Raw genomic sequence first — 22,884 nt, forward strand, 5'->3', positions numbered from 1 at the left:
GTACACAGAGTTTGTTAAACACATTATAAAAGTAGGTACCATTAATTTCTCCTATTTAATTAATTGGGGGCTTTTTATGAGGAAAATGATGAAGAGCATTTTTCCCAATAGGTATTTCACAAAAGCTTCCGGTTCAGATGTACATTTGGTATTTTACTGTGCTTCTTTAAAATCATGCATAAGTAGTCATTAGACCCCTGCCATGTTCAGTGAAATTGAGTAGGAATGCTTTAATAACCAGGCGATCAAGTATGGAAGGAGAATAAACAACTTTTTTAAAGGAGAAAACCTACCAAAGTTCCCTTGAGGATTACAAGGTCAGGAAGTTCTAACTCTTTCTATATGTACTGCCTTGCAGAATGCTTTCCAAGCTCACTTATCTTAAACTAATAATGAACAGTTTTCTTCTCCAAAATCTACATGTGCAAGATTCTTCCTACCATCAGGGATTTAGATGATAAATAACACACACACACACACACACACACAATTACATTTCGGTGACAGCAAGGTAATAGAATTCTTATATATATGAAGCAGTGCTGGATCTGGAACTGGGTCTGGACTTGAGTTCAAATTCTCTATCTGACACATAATCCCTGGGCAACCTTTTACAAATCACTTACTTTCTCTGGGTGTCATTTTCCTCCACTTCAAAGTGAAAATTTTGGACTAGATGGCCTTTGAAGTATCTTCTAGCCTTAAACATATGGTTCTTTGGTTTCGAGAACAGAATTTCAAAAAATACCTTCAAAATTCAATCATATTGAATTGGTTGTCATTATCTCTCCTGTCTATATATGTGTTTTGTCATCATGACTTGGTAACACCTACCATGTTTTCAGCACTTAACTTCTCCACATGCAAAGGACCTTAAGAGGTCAGTAGGGGAAGAGGGAAAGGGAATAAAATTTATATAGCAGCTAATAACTGTGAGGCATCGTGCTAAACGCTTTACAAATATTATCTCACTTACAAATACAACAACAACAACAAAATACAACAATCTATAATATAATTTTGACATCATTTAAGTACACTAAAATTATATTACAGGTTGTTGTATTTTTTAATGTTCTTTTTTTTTCTTTTAACTCAGTGCAATCAATGATGATAGTAGTTTATCCATCAACAGGATTTTACTGAGCCCTTAATACATTCCTTGAAATGTGTGGGGTGTAGCAAAGAAGCAGTAGATAGAGCCCTTGACCTTCAAGTGCTTACAGTTTCTATGTATTCCTTTCCTTTTATCTATTTTTCAGCCTTAAGATTCATTTTGTAATTATTTTCACTAGAAGACCATTTCCTTTGTGTGAGCACACCTTCATAGTCTTATTGTCCCAGCAGGCACTCCAGAAATCAATAAGCATTTCTAGTTGAGGTACTTAAATGCTTATGTTTAAAATTCCACATGAGAATGTTTCTGATACATGTTACCGGCCTTGGAAGCTTACCAACTCCACCTACAACACCTGATCTTCATGTCTAAACACATGTATGCATTATGTGAAATGTATTACATTCCTAACAACTAACTTTGCACATGTAGTTCTTAATAATGCTTTGTTTATGTACCACTTCACAGTCATAGCACTTTTCACACACATTAACTCATTTGCACTTTACAATAAGGGTTCTTAGTAGATGATACAAATAGCATTCTCTCTGTTCTCATTTTTACATTTATAGTGGTTGGTTGTTTTGATTTTGATTAAATATATGTTTTCATTGTTATGTACTTTGAGGATTTTACTTATAAAGAAACCCAGCCTCCGGTTTTAAGGTCACAAGTTACTCTTGAAGTCTTGTGACTTCAAATCCAGTACCCTGTTTATAATATCATTCTGCCTGCCACAGAGGATAAATAATAATTATCTATTTTGCTGCCAGAAAACATCAATACTTTAATGGTAACCCAAAAATTCTGTATTTTCCCATCACACACCCATGGAGTCCAATGTATAGTTTGCCACAAAGATCTTATGAGAACCTTGACTTTCTGCTTTTCTGATTTGGGATTGCCCAATCCATGTCAGCTTAAATAATACCTCAAAATAATGTCTCTAGCCCATAAAAACTCCTGCATAGTTTTTAAGTGCATTTTGAATATCCAAATTCTTTTTGTTTCTCTCTCATCCATAGTTATATCACTTATTTAGAAATCTTATGCACAATATCATGTCTAACTAAGCATTCTAAAATTTGAGATGTCAGAAATGAAATGATCATCTTCCAACCTAGTTTTCCCTTCCTCTCTCTTTCCTCCTCTATACCTTTTCTCCCTTTCTATATCACTCCTTCCTTCCTTCCTTCCTTCCTTCCTTCCTTCCTTCCTTCCTTCCCTTCCTCTTTCTTTTTTTTTTGTTTCTTTGTAGAAATTTTGTTGTTCAGTCATCTCAGTAATGCCCAACTCTTTTTGACCCCTTTTGGATTTTTCTTGTCAAAAATACTGGAATGAATTGCCATTTCCTTCACCAATTCATTTTACAGATAAGGAAACTATGGTAAAGAGAGTTAAATGAATTGCCTGGGTTCACACAACTCATAAGGGTCTGAGGTCAAGTTTGAACGAAGGTCTTCCTGACTCCAGGTCCAGTGTTTTATCCATTGTGTCACCTTACTGTCCTCTTTCCAGAAATAGTGAATGTTTACTTGGAGAGGAGATTGATAATTGGTGGTTTTGTTTGTTCTAGAGCTTTTTATGCTTTTCTATCTAACTATAAATATATCATCTAATAAACTAGAACAGATCTAAGTGAGGGTGGTGAGGATATGGATAGACAATGCAATATGTAGTTCAGCTGAATGAACTGAGATATTTAGAAGACAAGAAAAGACAGGAGAGGAAAGGTTAGATTTGTTCTGTTGAGCCCCAGTTGGCAGAATAAGAACAGTGGATGGAAATTTCTGCTCTATGAGTAAATTCCATTTCAAAAACTTCCTAACAAGTAGAGCAATCCCATTGTGGATATGCTGCTTTGGGAAGTAATGAAAACATCTGGGAAGGGCTTCAAGTAACAATGATTACTAAAGATACTATAAAGACAATTCCTGATTCTGTATGGAGTGAACCAGTGAGTATTTCCCAACTCTAAGATTACACGATTATAATTGGTTGGGTTGTTTTTTTAAATCTTTCTTTAACCATCTATACAAACCACTTTCTTCAAGACCCAAATCAAAATTTAGCTATTAAAAATCACATTTAGATTACCAGATACATTCATTTACCAGTAAATGTCTCAGAACATACATATTCATTACATACACAGATATTTCAGTGGAACTTTGTTCTAATCCCTCTAAAGTTGAGATTAAGATCTATTGCCAACTTCATCTGCATTTTTCTTCATGCCTAATTTCCTAAGGAAAGTGATTTAAGAGAATCTTAATTTTGGAAGGAATCTAGGAGATTTTCTTGGGGGCTGTATAATAATGAGCCATCTTGTATCGAGGGAACTCTTGAATTTTACTTTTTGTTGCTGTTTTTGTCACATTACTCTCAGGTGCAAACAGTAGATGTCAAAGATTTTTTGATTCGCTAGACATTAAACTCTGCTTCTAGTAGGTAGTTACCCAGAATATACCTTCAGCATAAGCCATATGAATATGAGGAGAGAGAAGAAGCGTGAATCCTTTGTGTGGGGACAGACAACCTAGATAGATAAGTTACATGTAAGTGCAGTTTGCTTTGGAAACAAATGGCTTGTGCTCTGTTATTACAATTTCAGCCAGCCACTGGTCTCTGTGAACATGCTTATCTCAGAAATATTGTTTTCCTTCAACTGTTATTATTTCTTCCCTATGGTATTTTCATTTTAGCCTTTCTCCTATTTTCTCCCATGTTCAGTCTAGCCTTTGCGCTTATATTCTTCTCTTTTCTTTTATCAGCTAGTCTAGTTCCATCGTTTTTCACTTTGTTGGCATTTTCTTCTCTTCTATAGAATCGACTACATTGTATTCTTGCTTTTATGTTATTGTTTGTTTGGTGTTATTTATCTAATCATACATCATGAATTTTCCTCACCGCTTTTTTCACTGTGAATATTCTTGTTTTCTTCCTTTTTTATTTTTTACATTTTATACAATTCTTTGCAAGTCCCCTAAACTTCGACTTCTTTCCCCCCCCTCTCTTTTTTTAATGGGGATCCTTTTATGTCATCTCACAATCCAATTCCCTGAAAATAAGTTAGGATTTTTGCATGTGGATTTATTGCCCACAGTGTTATCTACACTCACTGACAAGGTGACCATAAGATGTATGGAAGTTTTCTAGTTTATTGATATGAGCTAGTGTCATCCAACAACAGGAAATTCTATGAACTATGGTATTGGCTTGTTAACAAAAGCAACAGCATGTGGAATGAGACTTGATGTGGGATTACTTAGTCAGGGGTGGGAAGCTGCAGCCCTGAGGCCACATGTGGCCCTCTAGGTCCTCAAGGGACCTTTGACTAAATCCAAACTTCACAGACCAAATCCCCTCAAAAAAAGGGATTTTTTCTGGAAAACTTGCACTGAATCAAAAGGTCACACCCAAGGACCTAGAAGGCCACATGTGGCCTCAGGGCCTGCAGCTTCCCCACCCCAGAGCCTTAGTTCATCCCTGTAATCCTTTCCCAATCTCCAAGGATGGTATATACTCAAGGTTAGTTAGTACAATTCTTAGTACCACATACAAAAAGTAATTGCAATATTGGCAATAGCAGACTGTGGCAAAATAGCTTTTTATTTAGTTATTGACATTTTTCTATACTGTTCATTTAAAACATAAGCATATTTTATGCTGATTAGATGACTAAGTTTTTCCAGAAGAGATCACGAGAATTCATGCCCTATAAGAGATATAATTTAGGATACTACAAGGGCATGAAGTGAATAAAAATTCTTCTAAATTTACTCAGTACTGTCTGTCAATGTCTTACTCAGCTATTGGCAAGTATTTAATCAACGTTTATTGGTATTCCTTTCTGAAACTTAAATGGTACATAAAATTTTATGACATGTAGAGTATTTTAGATGACTGCTTCATTATTTTCTGGAGATAGTATGAACACATACAAGTGTAAGGATAGAATGAATCCTGGATATTGTCTTGAAAGCACACATTATTTTCTGAAGCAAGGTAATTTGAATTTTGTATAATTACCAAATTCAATGCTGCTTTTAAACCTGTATCACAGCTATGGCAATTTTCTTTTCTTTTTTTGGGGGGAGGGGGGAGAGGGAGGATGGGAAAGCCAGATTCTTATGATCTCTTCAGAAAAGCAGATTTTAAGGGTTTTTTTATTTCAATATAGAGATAAAATATTAGAATTAAAATATTGTCAAAAGTAGGAATAAAAATTATAAAGAAAATGGCTCTACATTAATGTGTTGTAAATAGTACAAATAAAAATATCTTAAATGATTTTTTATAGAAAGCTCATGGTTCTGTTATTTGTACAGATTTGAAAGCCAGATGTTAAAGTCAAATGATTGCCTCAAGCTTTAGAAAAGATTGTCTCCTATAAAATTATTTATTATTCTTGTTAAACGGTGTTATCCAATTATACAAGAGAAATTTGAAAAACAATAGTTGACAAACATAATTTATTGAGATTAACTCTGGACTTTGACAATGTTACATAAATTAGAAGAATTTTTTTTTTGTTAAATGAAACCGTGAAACCGGCACATGTGATGTAAAGAATAGCAGTGCCACAAATGGTGAGTCATGCTTTAGTCCCATGAAAGGAATCTGAATAGATCTAAACAGAATAATGGTGAACAATGTGAACTGAGTTATCATTGACCTTTGATTATGTATCCTGTAATGTTTTAATTCTTAGGTTTATAAAACTACTCATCAAAAAGTAATTGATGTTTTAGGTCCTGTGCCAAATAATCCCAACTTTTACAAGAATCAAAACAAACAAAAAAAGGTGTTATCTTAGATTAGAACATGTAGTTCATTATTGATTGGTGGGGGCCTTACAAAAACTGAGAATAATTTCATAGAAATTTCTTGAAACATGAATTTCATTTCCATCTGAAATTTATTCTTTTTTATTATAACATAAAGTTATTGTTTGTTGAAGATATTTTAAATGTGGAATCCTATTTGCTGCATATTTTTCCATCTTTGTCTAAGATTTTAGTTTTAGCTTCTTTGGGGGATGAAGGAGTTCCAGGAAGGAGGAATGAAGGAAAATTCTAGAGTATAGATGACCTTTGTTTTAGCTTTGTAAGCAAAGTGAAAAAGACTCTTCTAATGCTGACAACCAAATCATATCATTCTTATCCCAGTTTGGTTTCTCTGCCTCCAGTCTCTCCCTTCCAAAATCCTTCACAGAGCTGCCAGAGTAGTCTTCCTACTGCAGATTTCTAGTGGTGTCACTCAGCTATTCAAAGATCACCAGTACCTCCCTAAATATCTAATGATTAAAGCAAAATTCCTTTGTTTTCTGGTTTTTAGTCCTCACAAAAGGGACATTTTCTTTCAGTTTATTCCTCTTCATACCCTCTGTGCTCCAACTAATGTGCATTACTTGCCATTCCCTGGTGCATCTGGTCTTTTCTTTTCTCTCCCATTCCCTTGTCAGGAATAGAGTCTTCTCACTTCTGTACCTATTGATAGCCTTTTGTTCACCCAGGAAGGCTCAGTTCGGTTGTCATCTCCTTCATAATACTTTTCCTTTTCCTTCCAGGTATAAATGTTCCATGCATCCTAGTCTCTCATGCCATACTACCTGACCTTTCCTGTGCATTTACTCACACTCTGATTCATATTAAAGTCATTGCATGCTTGTCTTATGTGAGAGGCGGTGCAATGGAGTGAGTATAAGGCATAGAATCAAGACTTGAGTTCAGATTCAAATTCAGACACTTGCTTTGTGACTTTGAGCAAGTCCCTTAACTTTCTTCTGCCTCAGTTTACTCAGTTGTGAAACACCTACATCCCATGGTTGTTTTGAGGATCAAATTAATATTTTTGAAGCACTTAGCCTAGTACCCAGAATATAACAGGAAATTAATAATCCTCATTCCAACCATATACTCCACTGTAACAAATTCTTAAGTACATGCCACATAGGAGAAACTTAATTTTATTTGTTGAATTTGATTGAACTGAATGTTTTGGACTACTCTTTTATATTAAATTAATGGTATTGTTCATCAAATTTATTCCTTCTAAATATATAACCAGAACTTCAGTTAAACTCAGTCTCTAAAGTGGTAATAATTGATTTACTTACATAAAGCTCAAAGCAAGGATTCCCCATGTATGTGTAACTTGTGTCTCAGAACCCCTAGTTCTAGGTTTTACCTGAATGGAGTTTAATCTTGCAAGGTCTCCCTGGGAATATTGAACTGGTGTCTACATCTCTACAGATGTGAGAAAGAGTCCTTACTCCTTAGCCAACAAGTAACTGTACTTTTGGCTGCTGAATGGTCAAGCCTTCTTTTCCAGCAGACCTTCAGAGTCTATACCAGGGTGTCAAACTCAAATAGAAATAATCACTGCTAGCCACACATTAACTTAGAAAACCACAAATTAACACATTTATATTTCATTATATTTTTATTCGTTTTGTTAAACATTTCCCAATTCTGCTACACTTGGAAGTTTTGTTGGCTGAATGTTGTTAGCCTGGTGAGTTTGACACATCTGTTCTACATAATCCATAGTAGATGTAGAAGGCAAGGTCTCAGTTTTCTTTTCCATATTATGGTCCACTCCTTTAATGTTCTTCTTGTCTGGGTACAAGGATATACTTCTCTTCTCTACAAGGGTATAGGAACTTGTTGTTGACTTGGAGCTATAAGTAGTTTAGGAAATTCTCTCCTCTCTTCAAGAACTGTCTTTGAACCCCTTCCAATGCACCAGTCTTTTCTCTGATCACCTTCCAGTTCAGAGATACATGACTCTGCCATCTAATAACTAACTTATACTTTGCTGTTGCCTTTATGTATCGATTATCTCAGGGTCTGAGAAGTTCTGCTATTGCCGCTCATGCTCTATCACCACTATAGCTAAGAGGTTTTACCATTTCCTCTTCCTGAGCGACATCTCTAGAGCTAAGGCTTTCTCTACCGGGCCTCATAGATTCTCAGACTTCAGGCCTGCAAATCTGGGTCTAATAGATGAGTGTACTCAGCTAACCTGGCACTTGCAACTCTTATATCTCACTTCATAACAGCTGTCCTATCCCTTTTATAGGATGAAGTTCAAGGATACAACTCTGATCTTCAGCGACGATGACTCAATAAATCAACCTTAGTGTAATATTAATGGGACTACACATAGCCTGAAGGGGGGGATGTCTACAATGATCTCATCCTTTAACATTTTCACCTTGAGCAGGTTACTTGTTCATACCTCATCAAGGTGATATCATCTGTCATCTCAATGGGAGTATTGTACTGTGTATTGGTAGATGTCCTCAAAGCTATTCTTGGTCATGAATTCTCCACATAACATGTATAATATATCTAGGTTTCTTTTTATAAGCTCTTAGCCTGGGATCCATCAACTGGATTTTTAAAATGTTTTGATAATTTGTTTTTTCCCTTTGTAATTCAATGTATTTTATCTTAGTCATTAAAAACATTATTTTGAGAAGGGGTCCATAGACTTCACCAGACTATAAAAGTATCCATGACCCCCCAAAGTTTAAGAACCTCTGTTCTAGATGATTCTCTTGTTATCCTCTGTCTTGTACCACTTGTCTCCTGTTATGACCATTAACATTGTAGCCTTAAAGATAGCCTGGTCTGTATGTCTGAGATTCCTGGTTAACTATTGTGGACAAGCTGTCAAAGCCGTGGCAAAGTTTTTGACATTTAATTACATTAAATAAATAGGTATATCAGTTGAGAGGTAGTTTAAATAATGTTTTAAAAATTAGAATCTAATAAATGATGTGAATTTCCAAGTCACTCACAGTATGATAGGGGAAAATACTTGTTAAATATAGATCTAGTGAACCGTGAAGGATTTCAAAATTATTGTGTATTAAAATACATTAAAAAATCAGAAATCAAGACTGTTTATGATTTGTCCCAAATGAATTTTTGAATTACAACCCATAAATTTGTAGGGATCATAAAGCTAGAGCTTAGTAGGATCTTAGAATCTCTCTAGCTTAATCCCCTCAAAATCAGTCCCAGCAAGATGAAATAACTTGCTTATTGTCAAATATATGATAAATGGCAAAGGCAGGATTTGAACGCAAGTCATCTGACTTCAGAACCAGTGCATTTTTTTTTCTCCTGTACCACACTGACTTTTTATTAACTACTTACTATTTGGCAAGCACAGTATTAGGTACCAGGGATACAAGAATAAATGAAATGCTCCTTGTAATCAACTTAAATTCTATTATGGAAAATAACATGCAAAAAGATGATAGGTAACATTTATATAGCTTTTTAAAGTTTGCAAAGCACTTTACATGTGTTAACTCATTTGAGAAAGAAATATTGTGTATATAAACAAAGTGTGTGGAAAGGATGAACATGAGGGATTATTGGCCTTTTGAATAGGAAGTGAAACTAAGCTGATCCTCCTTAATCTACTGGTGCTCCCTCCCTCTATAAGCCTTTGTCAGTGATCCAGTGGTTACTTCTTATCTCCTAAGTATGGCTTATGCTTTCCTACTTCTGTCTGTTCTGCCTGACATATTTCACCAAAATCTACCTCCCTGTATGGATCCTTATATATAACCATGAAAGGTTACATTTTATGTTTTATACAAAACATATGTATATATACATATATATGTATGCACACACATATATGAATTTCCCATAGAGCCTCACATGTAGTAATAGCCTGAGAGTTCCATTATTCATCTAGTCATAATGCTTTAAATATTCACATCCATTTTTATCAATATAATTGTTCCCTCTACCAATGAAGATCTTATCTGCTCACTTAATTAGGTGATCTTTACAAGTTTTGGTCACAGAATTTAATAGTGAGAATAACAATATTAATGATATCTCAGTTGCAAAAGCAAACCTTGAGTTGCCTCTTGTTTAATTGGTATAAAGGCAGTTCTGTGTAAGTCATGGATACAAATGAGGAATGTTATTAGAGTACCACCAGTGGCTTATACAGAATTTGATTGGAAGTAGATTATGCTGGTTCCAGCATTCCCACTGAAAACATCTTCCACATTTCAGAGCCATAACTCGCAATAATTTCAGGTGGCAATGGGGACTGGGACATTGCAAAGTTTCTTCCCTGATAAGAGGTAAGGCTACTGGAGGGAAGAAGCCTGACTGAGGCAGAGCTAGGAAGGTGAGGAAGGACACCTAGTGGTATATTTCCCCGCCATAGTTCCATACCTAACCTTCCCAAATTATACAATATGAACTGCTAGAACTAAAATAGACCTTAGACATCATAGGATTCAAAGTTTTAATTTTAGAGATGTATACCCTGAAATCTAGAGATGTTAAATTCAAATCAAGAAATATTTGAGTTGCTTATTATGTGTCAGCTACAGTGAGGGATATAAAAATCAATGTGACATAGATAGAGCATTATTAAGGACTAACTCTGTGGCAGGTACAGTGCTAAACACTAAGGATCCAAATATAACTAAACAAGGTACTCCCTCCCCTCAAGGAGCTTACATTCTAATAGAGGAAAAGAATATATAGAGGTGAACTGGAAAGTAGAGATTAGGGAAAATATATCCACCCTCAAGGAAAAATCTATAGTTAAGGAGTTCAGATGTGAGATATATGATAAATTGTTTAAGAGAAGGGTCCACTTCTTATTTCATCTTTGTATCTTCAACCTCTAACATACCAACTTAAAAGAAATATGTGGGTAATGGTCTTATAGAGGATAAAAAGCACTTATCTAAGGTCACACCGCTAGTAAATGCAACTGGGTCTAGAACTAATGAATCTTGACTCCTAGTATTCATTCTAACTAATGAATGTCTTCAATCCCACATGACTAAAAATAAATGACCAATTTTCCTGGGCTACCCTGGTTGTGGGTAGCATAACACTATCGGCAGTCCTGCATGTTTGTTTTTCTTTTTCTGTGTGAATTTGAAGTCCTGATATAATAGAAACCCATCCTGAGAATAGAGTGAGAAGGAAAAAAAATGCTTTGAAAATGATCTTGTGGCTTGATTATCTGCTAGAATCTCTATTACCTCTCATAATATGCTTGAAAAGTTTTATTTGTACCTCAAGGGCAATGAGCCTGGCCTCATTTATAAATATGAATGCAGATATTACCACTGTGCTATCATCTACTTAAGACAGGCTTACTAGCTGTCGGCTTGTTTTATTTACTTCCTCAAAAAAAAAAAGCAAGAAAGGAAAGAGAGAGAGATATATCTATCTCCCCAGTTATTTTTTGTGTTTGAGATTGCCGGTGACAGAGAACATTCCCATCCGTGTAAAATCAGAATGGAAAAGCTGTTTTTCTATGATGGTGCTTGTATATTTCTTTCCTTGGTTTCAAACTATATTAAATGGTCATCCTTCATGTTCCTACTATGCGCTCTTATGAGGATACTGTAAACCTAGTTTATAGCTTCAGTAGATGAGTTATGTAAATGAGGGTGAATTTGACCTCAACCTATTAATGAATCACATAGAATATAGTTCTTGCATTCTAATAGCTGATATCATGATCCAGTTTTCCACAAGAAGGTGTAAGCATATTTATCATCTCTCTATCACTCTATCTTCCTAATACTCATCATTTATCATGAACTTATCTATCATCTATCACCTATTTATCCTCATTTATTATCTATCTTTTATCTGTTTTTCTAAATAGAGGTTCTTAACTTTTTTGTGTGTCAGGGCAGTCTGGTGAAGCCTATGGATCCTTTTAAAGGATAATATTGTAAATGAATAAAACAAAATACAGTTTATTCCAAAGAAAACCAATTATATTGAAGAATAATTATCAAATTTTTGAAAAGGTTATAGATACAAGGTTAAAAACCCCTAATCAATCCATTCATTTAAACTTCATCTATCTATCTATCTATCTATCTATCTATCTATCTATCTATCTATCTATCTATCATCTATCATTATATCTGGGAATTTTAAATCTTTTAATAAATAAAATACATAAAATTAAAAATCAAACCAATTATATTGAAATACAGCTATCAGTTGTTTTTTTTTAAGTTTATGGACACCAGGCTGAGAAGCCCTGGTAAATCAATCTAGCTGTCTTTCTCTCATAGTGGTTTAGAAAATATACTCCTGCTAATTTCAATTACCCTTAAAAGTATGTGGATTTCAAATTTTCACAAGTATCATATTATCACTGAAGGACCTCAGAAGATGATGAGAAATCACTGGATTTGTGAATTTTTGTTTTGCATTGTGTCACTGAACTTATAGAATGACCAGATATTCTTCCTTAATATTTTGAATACATTTTCCCCATACTTTGGAATGAATAAGCAGTGGTGATGGTGTAGGTAGTACACACAGAGTACTGACTAATTTAAAGCTGAAGCAGAAAGTTCATTGGTACATTCATATGATTTTGACAAGTTCATTTGGAATGCCATATAACCTTTTTTTATTATTGTTTTTGGACAGGGGAAGGTAGGGCAATTGGGGTTAAGTGACTTGCCCAAGGTCACATGGCTAGTAAAGGTTAAGTGTCTGAGGCTGAATTTGAACTTAGGTCCTCCTGACTCCAGGGCCGGCCCTCTATTCACTGAGCCACCTAGCTGCCCTGAAATGCTATAGAACTTTAATCATAGTTTCATTTCCATATTTTCATGTTGTTGCAAATTCAGAAAATAAAAAGCATGATGAGCATTGACCTTTGTGAGAATCTTGTTCAGGGTGGGAACAATTTGAAAGGAAAATTCTTTGCAGAGAAATGTCTGTGAAAATTTTACAATTGGAGTCAGAAATGCAAGATCAGCAGAAATTGTGCTTCTCAGACCAGTGACCAACCATGGTTTCTTTTGCTTCTGGGAAATATGTGCTGTAGATATAATAGCCCATGCCAGACAGGATTTGTCCATCACTTACCATGCCACATTCAAAATATGCTGGGAAGAAATTGGCTTTGCCTCTGAAAAGCAAGAGCAATGAAGATTGTATTGTTTTCTGTGGGTTACTAAAAATTAAATTATTTCATGTCCCATTTTCATAACACAAGTGCTTAAAGTGTGCTAAAGATGTTGGTTCTTGCCTCTCACAGGCTTTGGTACTATGGAATAAATACTGTTGAAGTTGAACAGGGCAGACTTAAGGAAGAAACACTCCCTGCCTATGACCTTATCTCAGATTGTCCCTTAGGTAACTTTTCTCGGTCTGGTTGTTTGCAGGAGAAGAAGTATCAGGCAATCTCTGCCTGGCGCCTCCTCCTCCAGAGCGGATGACTTGTGAAATACCCTGTCGAATGGACTGTGTGGTTAGTGAGTGGGCAGAGTGGTCAGCCTGTTCCCAGTCCTGCTCTAATAAAAACACAGAGGGGAAGCAGACAAGGACCAGAACTATACTAGCATTGGCAGGAGATGGTGAGTAATGGTAGGAATTTCAAAAGAGGATTAAGTGTTTATTAAAAAGGAAAAAAAAAATTATTGAACGATACATTTGATGTCATTATCCATGTCTTTGAAACTACAATAAAAAATTAGGATTACATCTTAATAGAGAGGTGTTTTGTTTTGTTTTTTTGTTGTTTTTGCTTCTTTTTTGTATTCTAGTCTGAGTTAGAGGGAATACAGAAAATCATCAAAAATAAGGTGCAAATTTGTTTGCAGGTTTAATTGATATGTATCTAGCCATAGCTCCTAAAGATTTGCCACCTGTTTTAACTATATGGAAGAATACTATAGGGGAGCTGGAATTTAGCAAGGCCTTTGTCTGCATCACGCCTCAGGCACTTTCTAAAGAATTGATTCAAAGTACTCACTTGCCTTGAGAAGCATCAGTTTCCTCATCTGAAAAATGGGGCTGATGATGCCACCAACCTAATAAGGTTCCTATGAAGATCATATGACAAGTTGAGTACTTTGCAAAATTTAAAGTGCTATATAAATGTCAGCTACTGTTAATTCTATTTTCTTTCTAGGGGAGATAAAGGTTAGCCACTGTGCCCAAGAGGCAAAACATTTTCACGTAATTGTGAGCTGCTCATAGGCTGTGTGAACTTGGATACATTAATTAACCCTCAGACCTCAGTTTTGTTATCTGTAAAATAATGTTGAACATTTTTATCCCAGTTATTCTTTTTAAAGGCATGTTATAAGGTAAAAATTAGGTGAATGGCTATGAAATGATGTTGATAAAGTTAAAATGTAAAAATATGTTAAATACCATTGGTCTAACAAAGTAAAGGAACACAGTGTGTCCTTCAGACAAGTTCAATCTGATACAGGGCTTAAGGGACTTCTTCCTGCCCAGGACCTGATGTTCCTATTATTTATAGCCATGGACTTCATCCTTAGATAAATTCTACTTCCTTCTTTCATGTGCTTCTCTGCCATCCCTGCCCACGGCTTAGTTGGAAACAGCGGGGCAGTTTGACCACTTGCTGTGAGAAACTCCTTTTTAAACAGGGATCTGTTCTTTGATCCTGAGAAATAGTTCTGGGGTCAGGATAAATGAAGATTGAGCGTTCTTAAAGTACATTTGTTTCCTCCTTGTACTTGTGTTTTGTATTTCTGGAGGGGGAAAAAGTTGGAGTATTTAATGGGGAAAAAATAACAAGAATAACAAGCCAAGGTCACAAATCTTTCTGAGCTTTCAGTCCACTGAATAAAACATTATAGTGTGTAATAGGAGGAGAAGATCAATACTTTCAGATAAATACCACTTTTTACATGGATAAAAAAAAAAAGCAAAAGAAAAGCCAGTGATGATATTGGATTGTCTGGCTCACCCAGGAGTGTAAGAATGCACATCTGTCTGGTCTCTTTGCCAGTGGACAGTGCATTGTCAGGTATTATTTTGTGGTTGAAGACTGGGCACTTGAAGGCAAATTTCTAACAGATATTCTTGGACTTTGAAATTGCTGTTTTAGGGCTCAGGTGGACCAGGGGCACTTTAAAATCTCTGGGCAAAGAGATTTTTTTTATTTGTATCTTTTTCTTTTAGAGAGAGAAACAATTGATTTCCTTAAATTCATTTAATTTTTATTTGGTCATATTCTATTTTTTTTTTGCAATTTCAGTGACCTTTGTTATTATCTTTAATTATTTTCTGTGTAGACTGGGAAGTTATGTTTAAGGTTCATACGATCAAAGAATCACAGCTGGAAGGGATCTTGGATGATGTCTAGTTCTTTTGCTCTCATTTTACAGATTAGAAAACTGAGGCTTTAGGAATTTGGTTAAGTGAACTTGCCCAGAGTCACACAGGTGGCAGAGCTATAAACTGAACCTAAGTCCTTCGAATTCAAGTAAAAAGCTTTCCTCATTATTACCTTGTAGCATATGCCTTGTGATTATCCCATTATGGTTGGTTACTTGCATATTAAATTGATCCTAGGAGTAAAGCAGTATGTTACAGTAAGAGGAAATCAGAGGGAATAAGCATTTATTAAAGGTCTACTATTTGTCAGGCATTTTATAAATATTATCTCAGTTGATCCTTGTAATAATTCTAGAGATAGGTGCTATTATTATTTGTAGATGAAAAACTTAGACAGAGATTAAAATGACTTGCTGGGAATCACACAGCTAGTAAGTGTGTGAGGTCAGATATGAACTCATGTATTCCTAACTCTAGGTCCTCAAAGTTACTGTGCCACCTTGTACCCATATTTGGAATAAGAAGATTTAGGCTTGAATTTCAGCTCTGCCTGTTACCTGTGATCTGTGACCTTTCCAAAAGCCACTTTACTTAGCTAGCCCTCAGTTTTTTCATCTAAAAACTGAGGAATGACAAGATAACCTCTAACCTCCATTGTTAGCCCCGACTTTATAATCCTACTAGCTTCTATGAGGCAAAACCTCATTTTTTTTATTAATTTGTTTCTACTAAGAAAAGAAACATTGCCTTAAAGTGACTTATATGGAACAAATTAAGAGACCTTGCCCTTGTGTTACTCAATGTGACTTTATTCCTAAGGTTACCCTGACCCTACAGATTAAAAAATTGTGGGAGTTCAATTATCCTTTCTTCCTTTTGCCTTATACAGGTGGAAAACCATGTCCTCTTCCTCAGGCCCTACAAGAATATCGTTTGTGCAATGATCATTCTTGTACACATTTCTATTGGGAGACATTGCCTTGGGGTCCCTGCTCTGAAGATGCCCTGGTGACAACTCTCAATGCAACCAGTACCTGGAGTGGAGAAGCCACCTGTGGCGTGGGCATTCAAACTCGCAAGGTTTTCTGTATGAAAAGTCACCTGGGGCAGGCCATGATTAAAAGGTATCATTAATACATTAGTTTCTTCTAGTCTGTGTTGAATATTAATATCAACAGACATTCATTAAATTCCTAAATGTTTTGCTAACATAATATTTTATTTGCTCTTTAACATTCCTCAGGAAATTTGGGTATAGGATAAGTTGTCCAATTTATCCTAAAAGTGATGACTATAATTTGACTGTTTAATAACATGGTCAAGTTCTTCAGGAACCTTTATAACTGTTGAATATCTTTGTGATGTCTTACAGTTCAGCTAATCACTTAAATGATATAATAGCTTGAAGGTAAAGACTGATATTTGAAAGTAGAATGTCATATCTTTGATTCAACAAGCCCTCAATCAATATTTATTGTTGCCTAAAATTTCCATGTTACTGTGTAAAGTATGCACTGGGGATATATATGGAAAAACAGAACAGTCTCTGCCCTCAAGAACCTTTCATTTTACAGGGTACCTTTTCAAGGTATGGAAGTTACCCTGATTCTCAAGGGGCATAAGATACATCATAACCACTCAGGAAAAGCTTATAGGATAATATGTTCAGAGCTGTAAGCAACCTTAGAGACCACTGACTCTTAACGTTCTCTTTTGAAGAGATGGTATTGCATGTGAAATTTGACAAAAAGACAAACTGAGGCAATTCTTCAAGCTACATAACAGTTTATTAATAGGGTGCCAAATTTATTTTAAAAAAGGATGGCTTGGGGTGACTAGGTGGCTCAGTGAGTAGAGCACCAGCCCTGGAATCAGGAGGACCTAAGTTCAAATGTGACCTCAGACACTTACCACTTACTAGCCATGTGACCTTGGGCAAGTCACTTAACCCCAATTGCCCTGCCTTGCCCCCTCCAAAAAGAAAAAAAAAAGAATGGGTCAATGGCACTGCCTCTGACCAAAGATCCAAAATTTAACAAGCAATTTATTTTTATATGCCTAGAACAAAGAAATGAACAAAAATCATATAATTGGCCAGCATTACAAGGGTGGAGGATTATGACTGGTGACATTAAAGAAAGTGGGCATAGGATACATAGGGAATGAAGATCACCACTCTGTCTTTAAGGAAAGCTTTTGTGAATTTTAATGGGCCAGCTGCGTCCTGAGGGATAGTCCCTGATGGGGACCTAGATAGGTAAACTCTTTGGCAAATGGGGGATCAGGTTAGACTGCTTTTTTCATTGCTAAAGATGAGACAAGGTCATTTAGTCCAGCTTTTCAAGGATGGCTCACAAACCTTGTGGGAAATGCTGGCATAATGTTTTATGAAAGCTTTGTAAACAGAGTTTTTCTTTAGCAGTGATTGTAGGAAAGCTTAAGCCTTTGATATCTAACTTCAGAGAGTGAGACACTAAACCTTTGAACTCATTGAGTTTCTTCCCTCAGAGTCAGAGAAGAGGGTTAGGTTTGTTACATAGAATACAGAATATGGTTAGAGAAGAAAATCACAAAGAAAAATTATATATAAAAAGTATGTTCAAGAATTAATTCCAACAATTAGACAACTGAGGCAAATGGAGATTAAGTGGCAAGCCAAGGGACACACAGCCAGTAGATATCTCAAGTGGAATTTGAACCCACTTCAGGCACCAGTTTCAGTGCCCTATCCACCATACCTTGTTACCCCTCTTTGAGGTTGAGCCAGTGACAGATTGCATGCCATCCTATGCAGCAACCTAGATAAGGGTGACATCAGTCCACTGTAGATATCACAGATCTATATTTCTTTATTAAGACTGTCATTGGGGCGGCTAGGTGGCACAGTGAATAGAGCACCGGCCCTGGAGTCAGGAGGACCTGAGTTCAAATTCAGCCTCAGACACTTAACACTTACTAGATGTGTGACCTTGGGCAAGTCAATTAACCTCAATTGCCCTGCCTTCTCCACTCCAAAAAGAAAAAAAAAAGACTGTCATTAAATAAGAAAAACATCTTCTATTTTGGTCCGACCTTAAGTATTGGGAATACAAAGTAAATATGCTGAAAGGACAAACTAACCAAGTTAAAGACTTTTTTGGGGAGGAGTTTTCAATGAAATCTCTTTAAAAGACAGCTCACTCAGCACCTGTTCCTTTCATTCAGTCCCCTCAGATATATAGTCTGTTCAGTTGGAAATAGCTATTCAGGGACGTTTTTGTTTTATGGAGTAGGAAGCATTTAGATTTTGGATTTCTATGACATTAGATAATTTCTAGTGTAATAATTGACCCTCTCACAACAAATCAGCAACTAGTTTGAAACTTTTAGTCTGAGAAAGTTTTCTGGGGAACTGAGAGGTCAACCAATTTTCCCATTCTCATACAGCTAATGTGAGTCAGAGGCAGGCCTGGAACATCTGTTTGTTTTATAAAGTATATGATCAGTATGGTAACAAGCATAATGATCTTAATATCAAATCTTAGTTAACCATATGAATCTGTCTGTGGGCCTTTGGTCCTCATCAGACCCAATCCATTAATAGGTGATCCAAACTGTGTAAGCCCAGTTCTTGCCTCATTTCACAAATGTCAGTAGCACAAAGGATTTCCATTCAAGTACTGAGTGATTTTTAGAATTGCACTGATGCATTCTGGAACCACAGGGTGCCTGACTGCCTCCCTCCCCCAAACTCTGCATAGGTCCGTATATGGCTGGAAGTCCACCTGCAGTGGATTTCCTTTCCCTGATGCCATCGGTAGTCTCACCTCCCCCAGGTTCCATAGAGGTTATCTCTTTATTCATATGAATTACAAGTGCCAATTTAAAACTCTATGCCTTTAGTGTTAGAACTATATCTGGGTTTGCTAAAGGGCATTATCCTTGCCTGCTGTCAAAGCCCCTCAAGAGATAAATGTTGTGATTGGGCTGACTTAAGTTCATTCTCCATTACTGCTTTCCTTCCTTCAACAAGAAGCCCACTGGTCAGGGTCAATACTGCCTCACAAGTCAAGTGGTTGGCGGGAGCTTACTGTGAACTCCCTCCCCCATCCTCACCAAAAGACTTAGGATAAAGAGGAGTGACAAGGTAGATAGCTATTTCTTTTACTTACTTAAGGTGATTGGGTATATTGGAGAGGTAGTGTGAAATAGTGGTTAGTCTTGGATTTTAGTTTGAATCTCACTTAGAAGATATTACCCTGGGCAAGTCATTTGAACCCTTTGCCCCTCAGTTTCCTTATTTGAAAAATGAAATTGAACTCATTTGCTCCTACAATAGCTTTTGGCTCTAAATCTATGATCCTGAGATCCACATTCAGGCCACTTTGGCAGGTAAGCTGAAGGGTAGAAAAGCAAATTATAATATTACCTATGTATAGATGATAATTGAATACATGGAGCTCTGGTAAAACTTTACAAATGTTCATAAAAAATCTGCAAATATATGTACTACTTTTCATAAGGGAGGAACTGCAGCTTTTATAATGTTCATCATTATGACCTAATTTTTCAGTTGCTAAGAAAAAAAGCATTCAGGAAGCATAAATATAATGTACAGATAAAAATAAAAAAAGACAGTGTAGGAGTGTGCCATAATAAAATGCTGAAAACTGTAATTCTTCATAGTGACAGAGAAATTTGGCATTACTGATGTCTGATCTTTTCTACTTATATAAAATGCTTTCCTGCCAATAAACTATAAGGAAAAATACAATTTGATTTGAATATAATCTCTTAGTTATTTTCTTTACGAAACTATGTTAAGAGTGATGCTTACACCCACAGGCTAAATTATCCTCATGGTTTCAAAAGGTATATTTGAAGAAGAAAAGTAAACCGCGCACATACACACACACACACACACACACACACACACACACAATGGCCTGCACAGGGTTTTTCTATCCATTTTTAAAAATTTAAGTTTTCAATGTTAAGTTCAAAATTATATGAACATGTATTTCCACACCAATATTTTTATGACTTTGCTGAATTTTTTTTCTTTTTAAATTTTGTTTATTTTTTGTTTACAACTTTCATTTCCACAAGATTTTGAGTTACAAATTTTCTCCCTGTCTTTCCCCTACCCACCATCCCAAAACAACAATCCCACTGAATACCCCCTCCCCCAATCTGCTCTCTCCTATATCCTCCCCCATCCTCACCCCAACTTTTCAGTAGGGCAAGATCGATCTCCATAACACAGTGCCTGTATATCTTATTTCCCATGTGCATGCAAAATAGTAATAATAATAATAATAATTTTTAAACATTGATTTTAATACTTTGAATTCCAGATTCATTCCCTTCTTCCCTCATCACTAACCCTTACTGGGAAGATAAGCAATTCAATATAGGTTGTACATGTGTAGTTACACAAAACATTTCCATAGTGGATATATTGTAAAAGAATAACTATATTTCCCTCCATCCTATCCCACCCCTCACTTGTTCTATTCTCTACTTTGACCCTTTCCCTTTTCAAAAGTATGTGCTTCTAACTACCCCTCCCCAATCTGCCCTCCCCTCCATCATTTCCCCTTCCTATCCCCTTTCCCCCTGCTTTCCTGTAGGGTAAGATACCCAATTGAGTGTGTATATTATTACCTCCTTAATCCAAATTCAAGGAGAGTAAGTTTGACCCATTCCCTTTTTCCTTCCTGTTCTTCCCCCCATTGTAATGGTTTTCCCTTGCCTCTTTTATATGAGATAATCTACCCTATTCTGTCTCTCCTTATCTCCTCTCATTAAATTCCTCTCTTACCTCTTAATTTTATTTTTAAATTATCATCCCTTCCTATTCAATTGATCCTGTGCCCTCTGTCTATGTATACCTGTACACATATATACACACACTCACATATGTATTTATATGCACATATTTTGCCCTCTGGTTCTAAAATATCAGGACAATTTTCCTTGAGAATTTCTTGAAGGATGATTTCTAGGTTCTTTTTTCATCATGACATTCAAGTAGTCCAATAATTTTTATAATATCTGTCTTGGATCTATTTTCCAGGTCAGTGGTTTTTCTAATGAGATATTTCACATTGTCTTCTATATTCTCATTTTTTGGATCTGTTTAATAGTATCTTGATTTCTCATAATGTCATTAGCTTCCATTGGCTCCCATCTAATTCTGAAGGAATGATTCTCTTCAGTGAACTTTTGAAATTCTTTTTCCATCTGGCAAATTCAGCTTTTTAAAGCATTCTTCTCCTCATTGGCTTTTTGGATCTCTTTTGCCATTTGAATTAGTCTATTTTTGAGGTGTTATTTTCTTCAGTCAGTTTGTTGACTCTCTTTTCATCATTTTCTTGCATCATTCTCATTTCTCTTCCCAATTTTTCCTCTACTTCTCTTACTTGATTTTCAAAATCCTTCTTTAGCTCCTCCATGATCTGTAACCAATTCATATTTTTCTTGGAAGCTTTTGGTGCAAGAGTTCTGATTTCATTGTCTTCCTCCTGTTCCATGCTTTGATCCATTTTGTCCCCCCAAAAAGAATCTAAGGTTTAATTGCTGTGCTTGCTTTGCTTCCTTTGTTCATGTTGCCATTCAATTACTTTATATTTGGGCTCTTTGCCACAGTAGAACTCTGCTTCCACAGAAGAAAGCTTTCTCCTAAATTGCTGGGGTTTTTACAGCTGCTGAAGCTATTAGTTGGGTACCCTCTCTGCAGCCCCCACAAACTCTGGCCCACTGGCCACACACCCCCAGACCTCCACCGAAGACAGTGATCCAGATTGAAGCAGCTTAAAGCAAAAGTGAATACACTCTGAGTGGTTGCTTGGTCCCCCTACAATCTGCAGGCTAGGAGCTCTGAAGCAGCCATTGACATGCAGCTGCTGTACCTCTGCTGCTTTTTGCCCCAAGTGCAGGGGCCGGACCATGTTCCTCCATCCCCACCTTCTCCCCCCCCAGTTCCAACAGGGTTCTACACTGACCTTTTATTTTGTATTTAGCATTTATTGGTTGATAATTCTGGAAGCCCCCACAGCTGCTAGTGATCTATTCTCCCCAAGTCTACTCCAGTCACTGCTGGTTGGGGCCGCCCTGGGGCTAAAACCGTAGGCTCATGTGAGGTTGAGCTTGGCTCCCAGCATGCTCTGATAGACCCTTCCTTTCCACCTGCTGGGCTGCCTTCAGTGGGAGATTTGTTTCTCTAGGTCCCTGTGTGGGTTCTATAGCTCTAAAATTTGTTTAGAGCAATATTTTATAGGTATTTGAGGTGGTTATGGTGGGAGCTCATGGAGTTTTCCTGCTTCTATGCCACCATCTTGGTTCTGCCCCCACCTTTCCTGAATTTTTTATACAAAAATTTACCTCTTGCCGTTTAAAAACATTTCCCAAATTAATACGTATTCAGTTTAAACAAGAGGCAGTATGGAACAAGTGAACAGAGTACCAGTTCTCTCATTTATCTATCTATCTATCATCTATCTATCTATCCATCATCTATCCATCCATCTATCCGTCCTTCTATCCATCCATCCATCCATCCATCCATCCATCCATCCATCCATCCATCCATCCATCCATCTATCTATCTATCTATCTATCTATCTATCTATCTATCTATCTATCTAT

The 22,884-nt window shown here is 36.3% G+C and overlaps 1 protein-coding gene across 1 annotated transcript in view; it reads left to right on the forward strand.

The window, feature by feature from the left end:
- The window catches only part of THSD7B (thrombospondin type 1 domain containing 7B), a 1,193,076-nt gene that overhangs the window by 585,159 nt on the left and 585,033 nt on the right, over positions 1–22,884 (forward strand). The window contains exons 8-9 of the mRNA XM_069067855.1: positions 13,326–13,517; positions 16,145–16,379. Coding sequence (XP_068923956.1) covers positions 13,326–13,517; positions 16,145–16,379 — 427 coding nt within the window. The remainder of the gene's footprint in view (positions 1–13,325; positions 13,518–16,144; positions 16,380–22,884) is intronic.

This window comes from Petaurus breviceps, unplaced genomic scaffold (assembly GCF_028583685.1).
Source record: "Petaurus breviceps papuanus isolate PSGF00001 unplaced genomic scaffold, PetGlider_PUasm1.0 90752, whole genome shotgun sequence".
In the NCBI taxonomy this organism is placed as follows: Eukaryota; Metazoa; Chordata; class Mammalia; order Diprotodontia; family Petauridae; genus Petaurus; species Petaurus breviceps.